Source organism: Argentina silus (assembly GCF_951799395.1).
Source record: "Argentina silus genome assembly, chromosome: 10".
Classification (NCBI taxonomy): domain Eukaryota; kingdom Metazoa; phylum Chordata; class Actinopteri; order Argentiniformes; family Argentinidae; genus Argentina; species Argentina silus.
Window position 1 is genome coordinate 95,001 of NC_139664.1, and position 12,263 is coordinate 107,263.

At 42.7% G+C, this 12,263-nt stretch overlaps 2 protein-coding genes across 3 annotated transcripts; one reads left to right on the forward strand and one right to left on the reverse strand.

The window, feature by feature from the left end:
* Positions 1-1,685: 1,685 nt before the first annotated feature.
* LOC310811450 (H-2 class II histocompatibility antigen, I-E alpha chain-like) lies at positions 1,686-4,235 on the reverse strand. Of its 2 annotated transcripts, XM_083679612.1 has the most exons (4): positions 4,129-4,231; positions 3,604-3,849; positions 2,342-2,623; positions 1,686-1,893 (listed from the first exon to the last, which is right to left on the reverse strand). In XM_083679612.1, the coding sequence occupies exons 1-4, from the start codon at positions 4,196-4,198 to the stop codon at positions 1,778-1,780; spliced, it is 714 nt and encodes a 237-aa protein (XP_083535738.1). In that variant the 5' UTR covers positions 4,199-4,231; the 3' UTR covers positions 1,686-1,777. The 2 variants fall into 2 exon arrangements, with proteins under 2 accessions (XP_083535738.1, XP_083535739.1); XM_083679613.1 differs by lacking the exon at positions 3,604-3,849 and having other exon boundaries at positions 4,129-4,235.
* A 383-nt stretch (positions 4,236-4,618) lies between these two features.
* Positions 4,619-9,025, forward strand: LOC310810589 (rano class II histocompatibility antigen, A beta chain-like). Its single transcript, XM_083678409.1, has 6 exons — positions 4,619-4,728; positions 5,921-6,193; positions 7,458-7,739; positions 7,883-7,996; positions 8,177-8,206; positions 8,333-9,025. Exons 1-5 carry the CDS (start codon positions 4,665-4,667, stop codon positions 8,203-8,205), a joined length of 762 nt encoding a protein of 253 aa, XP_083534535.1. The 5' UTR covers positions 4,619-4,664; the 3' UTR covers position 8,206; positions 8,333-9,025.
* The last annotated feature ends 3,238 nt before the right edge of the window (positions 9,026-12,263 follow it).

A 12,263-nucleotide genomic window follows, 5' to 3' on the forward strand; every position in this document is an offset into this window, starting at 1 on the left:
AAAAGTTGCAGTCACAGTTTCGGCTCCCCTCAGTTCAGTCAGGAACACACGTCTCAGTTTAATCATTTATTGAGTATAAAATGGTTATACAATTAGGCTAGGCGTACTTGGATGGCTCCACTCTTTTGAGAGCTCCCTGCCTGGGAGTTATAAACGACCACAACAGATACATGTAGATTACATGGCAGGGAGCCCATACATCTATCAACCACCCGGTACAGACGGAGCAGAGCCAAAGGAGGTGGAGGCTGGGGGTGGCGGTGGCGGTGGCGGTGGCGGTGGTGGCGGGAACAAAAACAATAGCAACAATCTCACAGCACAGTAACGACCAACAGTACCAGCAACAACATTGCAGGCTACACAGAGGTGTATAGACTGACCCCTTAAATAGTGTAACATGTGATTGGGTGTAAACAGCTGATCTGTCACCTGGCAGACAGCTAGCATTGACTTGGAGTGTCCTGCCTGAACTGAGCTCGCTCCATTTCCAGAGGTTGGTAACCCTAACCCTAACCCTAACCCATTTCCAGAGGTTGGTAACCCTAACCCTAACCCTAACCCATTTCCAGAGGTTGGGTTAGGGTTAGGGTTAGGGTTAGGGTTAGGCTAGGGTTAGGGTTAGGGCTAACCCTAACCCTAACCCTAACCCATTTCCAGAGGTTGGGTTAGGGTTAGGGTTAGGGTTAGGGTTAGGCTAGGGTTAGGGTTAGGGCTAACCCTAACCCTAACCCTAACCCATTTCCAGAGGTTGGGGGCATACAAACTAAAAGCCTCTCTTACATCTTACTACCTACTGCCACTACTGTTGTATCCTATTATGCAATTTGACATATATAGAGTTAACCTGTTGCCTTTTGAATGTTCTTTGGTCTTGCCCGTGGTGGTGGAGAGGTTGGAATGGAAGAGATTGATTCTATTGACAGGTGTCTTTTATACCCATAACAAGCAGAGATTAGGAGTACTTTTCCTAAAGTGACAGGAATAATCTGTGTGCCTCATGGGCATATAACCGGTCTGTATGAGCCAAAATTCTTGCTGGTTTGTAGGGGATCAAATACTTATTTCCTTCGATCAAATGCAAATGAATTTATAACTTTATATAATGTGTTTTTTCTGGACTTCTTTGTTGATATTCTGTCTCTATTTGTTAAAATAAAAGTACCATAAAAATGATAGACCGCTCATTTCTTTGTAATCGGGCAAACTAACAAAATCAGCAGGGGATCAAATAATTATTTCCCCCACTGTATATAGAGTTAACCTGTTGCCTTCAGTGTACATACTCTATGTAACTACACACCAACCCTACAGATTTTACATGTGCATACAGTATGCACTGGTTTGGTCAAAGCATGCTTTCCACATCATTGCTTTCACCAATCAAGTGATTTTAGATCACTCAATTGCCGCTCTCTGGACTTTTTATAAAATGGCTTTTATGAGGAAGTATGAGGACATAGTGGCGTGATTACATAGGAGGTACTGTCCCACGTATTAAAAACAACAACAACAGTAACAGCAAAAGATAAACTCCAACTGTTAAGCCCAACACACACACACACGCACGCACGCGCGCACGCGCGCACACACACACACACACGCACACACGCACACACGCACACACGCACACACTTCAAGAGTGTAACATGGCAGTGTACAAGAAATTCAAACAGAACTGAAACTACTTCAAATGCAGACAAATTTAATGAGATACAGGGTATATGAAATGCTCCCATAATGTGACAATGCAGATTCTCCATTGTAGAGAGACACAGTTTCACTGGGGTTGTTTGACCAGGATGAAGGTTCCGAAAGCCACTCCCAACAGCCCCAGACTCAGGCCCACTCCGCAGAACACAGCCGGACCAACTCCAGGCACATCCACTTTAGTCTCTGGGGACCAAGATGTCACACCAACATTCAACACCAGCAATCTGCCAGTCAGTGGGAAGTTTCTTAGTGGCCTGACATTTATAACGAAAAAAAACATGGATAACAATGATAATATGGAGGTCATTTAGCAGAGGCTTTAGGACACACACCTCACAGCTTGCACACCATTCAGGGTGTGTGGCCCAAGCCGGAATGTGTTCAATTCGCACCAAATAAGCCATCTGACATCTAACTCTCCATAAAGGGTTAGGGTTAGGGTTAGGGTTAGGGTTAGGGTTAGGGTACTACATCAGAATGTAGTAGTACAGGCATACATACAACAGAATGCCCTCTCTTACCCCAGATCCTGGTTTGGGTTAGGGTTAGGGTTAGGGTTAGGGTTAGGGTTAGGGTACTACATCAGAATGTAGTAGTACAGGCATACATACAACAGAATGCCCTCTCTTACCCCAGATCCTGGTTTGGGGGTCCTCCAGGGCCATGTGCTCCACAGTGCAGGTGTAGACATCACCCTCCTCTGGGGTGAAACTCAGAGAGTAGAACTGGTGGAACGTTCCGTCTTTATTGGGATAGTGTGGATGGAAAGACACTCTCTCTGTCACTGTCATGTCATTTTTGGTCCAGCTGACTTTGATGGAGGGGGGGTAGAAATGATTCACAAAGCAGATGAGGGTGTTCTCCACCCCCAGCTCAATATGACCTCTGGCATAGATGGAGCTCACAGGGGCGTCTGGGTGGCAAACAGAAACGATCAAAGCAATGTTGAACATCCAAACACTGCCTTTATATGGCTGTCATTTTACTGAATGTTTGCACATAGGCAAAAAATGACACCCTGGTTGTTCATCCAATTCTTTTTTGATCAGTTTACAAAAATGACAATGAGTTTAACAACAACCTTAAAGGAGGATTTCCCTAGGAGAAGGCACAGTACAACAGAACAATACTTTTAGTGTTATGTTTGATAAATGAGGAAACAGGACAATGTGTAGGAAGTAACTTTGTTTCTTTACAACATACAGAAAAGCTGTAAACCAACCATGCCTCCAGTAACATGGTGCTCATTTGACTGTCCCAAAAACCCCATCCCCCTCGGAAAAATAGATAGTTGCTAAGTTTTTGTCACCTAAGTTTTTGTTGTGGTTTGAATGCCTGTATTGTTTCAGTTCTCCAAACAGCAGCAGCACACGTAGCACAGTTGAGTGTTAATTGAGTGTCTTAATTGTTTAATTGTTTAATTGATCAAATATTTGTTTAACACTTTTTTGTTTACTACATAATTCCATATGTGTTCCTTCATAGTTCTGATGTCTTCAATATTAATCTACAGTGTAGAAAATAATAAAAATAAAGAAAAACCATTGAATGAGAAGGTGTGTCCAACTTTTGCCTGGTACTGTATACATATTTAAATGTTATTGTGTTTAGAACATCAACTTGCTGCCGTATTAGAAGTATTTTTTAATTGACTGGGGTCCTATGGGGAAATTGTATAAAACAATATGCCCATAAAGAAAAAAGAGGCTATCAACAGCATTTAGGTAAATATGAAATATACAGGCCGAAGTCTAACAGGGTAAAATCCTCCTTAACACATCAAGGGCCCATTCTCCTCTTTTAAAGGTATCTTAGTCATGCACAAACAGATTCATGCAAAATGGAGCCCTTAGTGAGATATTCCAGTCATTATCCCCCACCCCCATACCGTACCTTTGGCTTCTGCATCAAGGGGTTCACCTTCTCCAAATTGCCTCAAGGCAATGCACTGACTTAAGGCCTCAGGAGCAAACCCATAAATGAAAGGAAGATATGTAGGTGCTGGTATGTTGGGCACTGTCCACACTGCTTCTCCCTTCACAAAATCTATATAAAGGAGTTCTTCCCAATCAAGCGCTGTATACAACTCCGTATCTCTTGAGTGACATCCCAAGATGGTGTGACTTTCAGAAAAGATAACTAAAACAGAAAAATAATGCCCATTTAAACCCTCATAAATAGAACATTAATCAATACAGTTCATATGTTGTTTCATCTGATCCAAGAAAACGTATTGATGGTCACAAACAAACAAATAACTAAGGTCAGAGTAGTTCCACTTCTATTTTCTCAAAGCCATATAGATGTCCATATTGTATCTACATGGGTTCCCATATAGAATTACACATTAATTATACATTAATTACACATTAACTAACTTGTATAGCGTGTCTAGGATAATATAAACCAAGCTCTTACGGTCTGCAGCGGTGAACACAGCTCCAGTAAGTATCAGTATAACCACAGAGTAGTTCATCGTTAATCTCATCGGTGTCTTTCAGGGAGCACTGCTACATCTAGTTCACTAAGACACAAGTGAAGCTCTGAAATGGAGTAAACTACTTTGTCTTTGTTGTGGTGCAGCCAATCAGGAAAATCAAGTTGTTCTTACATGACTGTGTCCAGGCAGATATATTGTACTCCTATAATAAGAAGATAAAGAAAATACGATACACTGATGGCGGTATCATGTTATGGGGGGATTAACATAAAGATACAGAACAATAATTATTTCTGCACCGTCTGAAAAAAGTTTATGAAGCTAGTAGTTATTTTTTCATTGGAAAATAGAAGCAAACTACAGTACCTTGTGGAAACACATGACACCATCTATCACATGTACATGATTGGTGAAGGGATTTACCTCCCTGCCAATGCCAACGAGGAAATGATTCGTAACCAGTCTCATTATCAAGAAAACACATTGTCAAGTGTTACTCTGAGATGTAAGCAACATGCTTCTGCTGAATTTGTCATCCATCAACCTGCTGCTCTTCTCCACTGCTCTTTTGGGAGTAGGTGAGTAAAAGCAACTATATATTGAATTGAGATTTGAATACCTTTTCTAAAAGTGATTATATGGAACATTCGAGTGGGAGCTCTTGCTCTAGGTGGGTCCCCTAAATAGATAGAAATATTCTTGACAGTACCAGTCAAAAGTTTGGACACAAACTTGCCAAGAGTGTGCAAAGCTGTCATCAAAGCAAAAGGTGGCTACTTTGAAGAATCTAAAATATAAAACATATTCTGGTTTGTTTAACACTTGTTTACTACATAATTCCATATGTGTTCCTTCATAGTTTTGATGTCTTCAATATTAATCTACAATGTAGAAAATAATACAAAATAAAAAAAAACAACATTGAATGAGAAGGTGTGTCCAAACTTTTGACTGGAACTGTATATAGCACATTTCATACACAAGGCATAAAAATAAAATGAAGTAAGAAAATGAAATAAGAGAAGAGTAAAGATATAAAAGTGCAAAAGTTAAAAAGCTAAAAAATGCATTATAGTAAAAAGTGCAAAAATTAAAAGTGCAAAAATTAAAAGTGCAGTGTAGTTAAAAGTTTAGGTTGGTATTGGTGATCTAACAATAAACTCTAAAAGCTTATTTTGCCGGCTTGAAATGAAGGACTGCCATCTAATGAGATAAGAAATACATTTATATTATATACAGTCAACATTCAAGTTAAAATTGTTTTGTAAATAATTTGTGGAAAAAGTCCTGTGTTGTATCTTTAATGTCACCTATTGATTTTATTTATTCAACATATACATACATATACGTACATGCATTCCCTTCCCTCCCTTCCTCCCTCCCCCCGTCCCTCCCCCCTCCCTCCCCCCCTCCCTCCCCCCTCCCTCCCCCCGTCCCTCCTTCCTCTCCGGTGGATCTCTGGCACAATCACAAATTCACAACAGAAATGTTACAACATTTCGTAACACTCTTTCACTCTGTCCACGACCCCGGAGAGTGTCACCAGAGTGTTTTCCTAACCCAACCATACACAATTATATTTAATATATTCCACAATACTTATATTGATTATATTTCACAATCCTTACAATGCATGGGGCATGTGCAACCTTGCAGTTTAGAAGACGATAATGACCAGATCACTCATGATGGTTTGTAAGGTTGTGAAGTCTCCAAAAGCCCTTCATTTGTTGCAGCTAACTTTCTCTCTTTTACCTGTGTGTTGCTCAGACGGATATTTCGGACACTTCGATATTTGGTGTCGTTATAACTCAAGCGATCCTCATACAACTGAGTATTTACTCGAGGTTAATTTTAACAAGAAGATGCTAATGAAGTACAACTCCACTGAAGGGAAGTTTGAGGGATACACAGCCCGAGGAATTGAACAGGCAAACCACCTTAACCAGGATCCTTATGAATGTGCTCGGCGAGCAGCTGAGAGGGATGATATATGCATTACCGGTTTCTACTTCACTAAGGACATTTTAGAGAAAAACTTGGGTGAGTATAATTACCTGATACAATCTGTAGGGTAACTACACATGTTTACATTACTATAGGATGATAATGAACATCAACTACACATGTTTACATTACTTTTTGCTATGGACATTATAATGGCAGGTGAGGCTGGTACTAAAAATAAAATTAATACATGATTAATTAAATAAACGCATGACGCATTTATTTCTAAATTTGTCTCAAATAAACGCCACATTATTATCTTTTCCCATAATGGCACTTTTCACAATAATGTCGGCATTTTTGATTTAATAAAGTAAAACATTTTATTTCCGAATTACTTTACAGTTTTTGAATTCCCCATTTTGCTATCCAGGATAAAATCAATCTGTCTGAATGTCAGCTGGTTGTTGGCACATTTGAGTTAACATTGGACTTTCTGGGGTTAATTTAATACTCGTATAACAGGAGGGTCCATTTGGCCAGGTGCTCCTTCCATCTCTGTTGTGGGCACCTGTGTGTTATCTGTGACCTAGTGTACAACTAGTCCCCATACATTCCAAACCACAACACTGATTCACACCATGGAGATCAGGACTTGGGCTGGCCTGCTTACGCAGCCACCATAGTTGCTGAAACAGTGGTGGAAAGCACAATGAGAAAGGAAGATATCTGAGCCAGCACAGTATGGCTGGGGTCACCCCTAGGGGATGAAGCCCCTAGCCCTGTCACAGTATGGCTGGGGTCAACCCTAGGGGATGAAGCCCCTAGCCCTGTCACAGTATGGCTGGGGTCAACCCTAGGGGATGAAGCCCCTAGCCCTGTCACAGTATGGCTGGGGTCACCCCTAGGGGATGAAGCCCCTAGCCCTGTCACAGTATGGCTGGGGTCACCCCTAGGGGATGAAGCCCCTAGCCCTGTCACAGTATGGCTGGGGTCAACCCTAGGGGATGAAGCCCCTAGCCCTGTCACAGTATGGCTGGGGTCACCCCTAGGGGATGAAGCCCCTAGCCCTGTCACAGTATGGCTGGGGTCACCCCTAGGGGATGAAGCCCCTAGCCCTGTCACAGTATGGCTGGGGTCAACCCTAGGGGATGAAGCCCCTAGCCCTGTCACAGTATGGCTGGGGTCAACCCTAGGGGATGAAGCCCCTAGCCCTGTCACAGTATGGCTGGGGTCACCCCTAGGGGATGAAGCCCCTAGCCCTGTCATGAAAATTGATAATGACAGCGCTTGATAATTCCTCCCTCTTCTGGTATATCAATTTGGTGTTGATGGTGTTGATCCCTAACCCCTTCTCCAGCTAAGCCCAACGTCACGGTGAAGTCACTGAAGACACCCGGTGTCGGACAGCCTGCCATGCTTGTGTGCAGCGCGTACAACTTCTACCCCAAACCCATCAGAGTGACATGGATGAGGGAGGGACAGGAACAGAACTCAGACGTGACCTCTACCCAGGAGCTTGCAGATGGGGACTGGCGCTATCAGATCCACTCCTACCTGGAGCACACACCGATACCTGGAGAGAAGATCACCTGTATGGTGGAGCACGCCAGCCTCACCCAGCCTATGATGACTGACTGGGGTAAGAGGGTATGAGAGGGCAATAAGATGAGTGGTGTATATTTCATTTGTTTCCCAACTCAGACCTGGCTCAAGGTGTGTGTGTATGAGGTGTGCAGGTGAGTCATTCCTGATGTGTCAGTCTCTATGCCTGTGTTATTTCAGACCCCTCTCTGTCGGACTCTGAGAAGAATAAGTTGGCAGTTGGGGCCTCTGGGATACTGCTGGGGGTGGTCTTCGTAGTAGCTGCATTGATCTACTACAGAAAGAAATCTCTTGGTGAGCAGTCATAGGCTCCAGCACAGCTAAACTATCCTAGGCAGCAATAACACATTGCCCAACATTTTCCTTAAAACAAATGCTATGAGCAAAATTAACAGATTTCACCAAAGATAAGACATTTACTGGTGTCTCTGGTCTTTTGACTTCCAACTCCTAACACCTGAATCTCTCTCACAGCAGGGCGAGTGTTGGTGCCAACTAGTTAAGGTAAGGTCCCTACGGTGGTTAAAATGATGTGGGTAAATAACTGAACAAGAGTTTGTTGTCTGATGATTTAGGTCAAAGGAGAATCAAAAATGCTTACCGACCCATTCTGAACTCTCTGTCTTTTAGGCCTCATGCAGTTCTGGAAAGGAGAGAGGAAGAAAATCAGCTGCAACCTTCTTCTGGGATTTGAATGAATCAGAATCAGAATCAGAATCAGAATCAGAATCAGAATCAGATTTCTTTTATTTGGCCAAGTATATTTGCACATACAGGAAATTGACTTGGTGAAAATAAATCCGGGGGTCTGGGGGTCCGGGGGTCCGTTCAGCACAAGTCTGAAGAGACGATTATCAGGGTTGCCTTTTATACAGTTTAAACATAATGGTAGGCACCGCCAAGTCTATCGACTGATGGGCTTGTGTTTACGTGAGAGAGGGCGGGAGAGAATGAACAATGGGGAGACTTTCTTACTGATCAATCGGCGTTCAACATTTCACACCTATCGGCAAGATATGTCTGTTCCCCCATTACTGCGCTCCCTCACCACTCCCTCCGAAATCACCGCTGTTCATATAGTAAATCATACAGTGCTTCTCAGAACAATGGCTATAGAACTTTAGAGGTGTGGCAAGAGAAAATGTAATCACAGTAGTTACACAAGTTGTATCAGTCATATGAAAGTGTATAACCTGAAAATAGTTCCTGAAATAACACTATTGTGGTGGAAATTCTCCACTGTAGTATTTACAATGTCCCTCATGCCTTTGGACGCCTGATCTTTCCCATGTGACAACACAGCAAAAAAATAAAACAAACATTTTGGAAATATGTATCAATTGGCTGTGTTGTATTTGAGTTCCTGATGACCTGATAAACCCTCTCATTTTCCACAATGTTCCAAAGTCATGCACAACCCCAAATGCATATCGACTGTCTGTGTAAATTGTTACTCCTTTCCCCTCCCCTAATATGCCAGCCCGTGTTAATGCAAAGAGTTCAGCTGCCTTGGCGGAGAGATGGTGTGGCAGTCTACACTCACCGGCCACTTTATTAGGTACACCTGTTCAACTGCATGTTAACGCAAATATCTAATCAGAAAAAATTAAGGCAGTTCTTAAGGCAAAAGGGGTTCCAACCCGGTACTAGCAAGGTGTACCTAATGAAGTGGCCGGTGAGTGTATGGCCCTCTGCTGTGTCATGATCAGTCACAATTGCATAATCCACATCATTCAGAGAGGATATTAAGCACTTTGATGCAGACCCATCTACATAACAAACCACAGCGCTGTTTTCTAATGGTTCTTCTGATAAATCTAGCCTAGGTGTACATTGTTGGTTTATTGCAGCTAAACAGTCATGGGGCCCCCCCCCCTCTCCTCTGTGGGGGGAAATGTAGCTGGATTGAGGGCTGTGCATCTTACAACGGTAACATTTGATAGCAGGACATTGTGGTCGTGGAGGAACTTGCCCCAGACAGATGGCTTGTCTTGTGATGACTGATACCACACAAGTGGCTGTAAAAGCAACACTGCTTCTGCTGCAGCTGCTACTGCTTTTAGACAATGGGGAAGTCCCTGTGATATTGACCTTGGCCCAGTTCCAAGCAGGTCCCATGCATAATAATAATTTGTCTGATCTCTTCCTAGAATTACATCTTGCGTCACACATTTCTCAATTTTCTCAAAATTCCCTTTTCTGAGTTAATGTGCATCAACAACACAGATTACTTCCCAGTCTACTTCCAACCTTCAAACCCCATTTTGCCTATATATAATAATTATTGTTGTAAGTCGCGTTGGATAAAGGCGTCTGATAAATGTCAAAAATGTAAAATGTAAAAAAAAATAAGTGTTTGTAAGGTGTTTTAGACATGTCAGATTGTCAACAATCACAACAAAACGTTTAACAAATACTCCTCAAAATGAAAACAGGAATGATCCATTAGGGGATCAAGGGGGCAGCAGCTCCGACTAGGCACTATATCTCTGTTAATATCAGTTGCTAAAAGCCTTTTAAGTGGTGGGGAAAAAACTTTAGAAAAATAGTATGTGCTCATAATCAATTCAGGGTTTTACTAGTGCTAAATCGAATAACTGGACATACAAGAATGCATTTTTTGTGCAAAACCTAATGTTGTCTGTCAACAGAATACGTGTGGACAATCTGCTTCATTCACTCATAACTACCGCCGGACGGAGATCTTGATATCATTTCTGAATGCAAATTAATGGGCAACGCCTAAACAAGTGCATGGTGCACTACTGTCTCTATCCCAATAAAGCTGAAATGCTCTAAAAAACATGTTTAAAAAAAAAAAAGATTTCAGGAGAGTTAAATGTGAGAGGCGCTTCTATGTTCCGATTTCGGGATGTTTGGAATGGCCACCTGGCATTCCGTTGGCCCCCTGTAGACCAGCCTGTGGGGGGAGCCTGTGTCCCAGCACAACGCTCTTGCTTCACATGAGATCCTCCAATAATGGGATAATATGAGATGAACAAAAAAAACAACGGAAAGAGATGATGTAAACTGCAGAAAAACTGCACAGAAACCAACATTGTGTGCCCCAATTTGCACTTGAGAATTTGATTGTCTTCACTACAGTTTCAGTTTTCAGTTTCAGTTTCAAGTTTATTGTCTCATACACGAGTGCAGGGAGTAAAATTCTTGGGCTCGGTTCCTTGACAATGCAGCATCCAATACAAATAATACAAATAATACAAATAATACAAACAATACAAATACGCAGTAGTGCAATGAAACAAGGACAAGACAATAAGTGACATAGCACAAGATAAGTGAGACAGTTGGACAGTGACGATTGTTGGACACATAAGACAATAGACATGACACAATTTACAGTATAAATAGTCAGTAAAAAAAGTAAAGTGGGTCAGTGTAACAATAAAATAAGCAAAAAGCTGCATTGTCGTTCAGGAGCCCGAAACACGGCAGCCATCTTGAACAGGTGTACAACGCCAAAGATGGTTTTAGATCAGTTTCTTTGCCAAACTACCGCTATTCAATAAATGTGTCAACACAGGGGAGGCTGGTGGAGGTAGTAATCGGAGGACAGGCTCATTGTAATGCAGGGAACAGAATGAGGAATGCTATCAAACACAAGTGGGGGCGGGGGTGCCGGGGGGGGGGTGGGTGGGTTGCATATCATAACAAGATTCTCCTCTGATCTATTTTGCCCAACTAGAAACCCTGCTCTCCCTTCCTACCCTATAAACCAAACTAACAGGTGTGTGGTGACCCGGAGGTATCTCGTTGTTTCATTTGGTGTGTGATAATAAGCCTCCCCTGCTACTGTACACTTCGTGCTTGGTGTTTTCCTCTGCCCCCGTTTCCTCCCCCGTTCGCTCTCTGTCTTCCAGGTGTTACTGTCTTATTTAATGGCGTCTGTTCAACTGAGCCGGAGCGACCCGGGAGGTCCGTCTCTGGCTCTTAGCTGGGAAATGGGAGGGGAGAGGAGATAACAATGTGCTGATGGTGCCAACCACACATCTCCCCACACGGGCGCCGTAGGCAGTTTCATTACAGGAGAAATTACTCCTCTTTTGCTTTGAGTCCAGTTATATTGCCTTCCCCATACCTTCCGAGAGAGGTTGCGTTTGTTGTTGAGAAGCCACCCCATTCAAATGATATCTCAAATGCTAGTCAGCGACACGTCTCTGTCTGAGCCTTTGATCCACTCAGACGGGCACGCATGCACGCACGCACACACACACACACACACACACACACACACACACACACACACACACACACACACACACACACACTAGATGGCATTTCTACAGTGTACACTTCTTCTTTTCAGTTCCTCAGTTGTTATCTTTGAAGGAGTTATCACCCTCAGCCAGCTTAACTGGGAAATGATTCGATCGCTAGAAAGAGCCATAGACAGTGGAAGAGGCCATGCATATACCATATTCAACTTCAGCATAAAATAAGGGTTCACCGCCAGGTAGTGTCACATCAATTGATCTGCTACATTGAAATGGACTGCTTCAACATACAATGCTGATGTCGATCGCCACGCGTAGCTGGAAAA

Coding starts and splice junctions, on each gene's coding strand:
- LOC310810589 (XM_083678409.1), top strand. CDS start 4,665: ATGCTTCTGCTGAATTTGTCATCCATCAACCTGCTGCTCTTCTCCACT. Junction 4,729..5,920: donor CACTGCTCTTTTGGGAGTAG/GTGAGTAAAAGC, acceptor TGTGTTGCTCAG/ACGGATATTTCGGACACTTC. Junction 7,997..8,176: donor CTACAGAAAGAAATCTCTTG/GTGAGCAGTCAT, acceptor TCTCTCTCACAG/CAGGGCGAGTGTTGGTGCCA.
- LOC310811450 (XM_083679612.1), bottom strand. CDS start 4,198: ATGAGATTAACGATGAACTACTCTGTGGTTATACTGATACTTACTGGA. Junction 3,850..4,128: donor TGTGTTCACCGCTGCAGACC/GTAAGAGCTTGG, acceptor TTTCTGTTTTAG/TTATCTTTTCTGAAAGTCAC. Junction 1,894..2,341: donor CCCCCAAACCAGGATCTGGG/GTAAGAGAGGGC, acceptor CTTGGTCCCCAG/AGACTAAAGTGGATGTGCCT.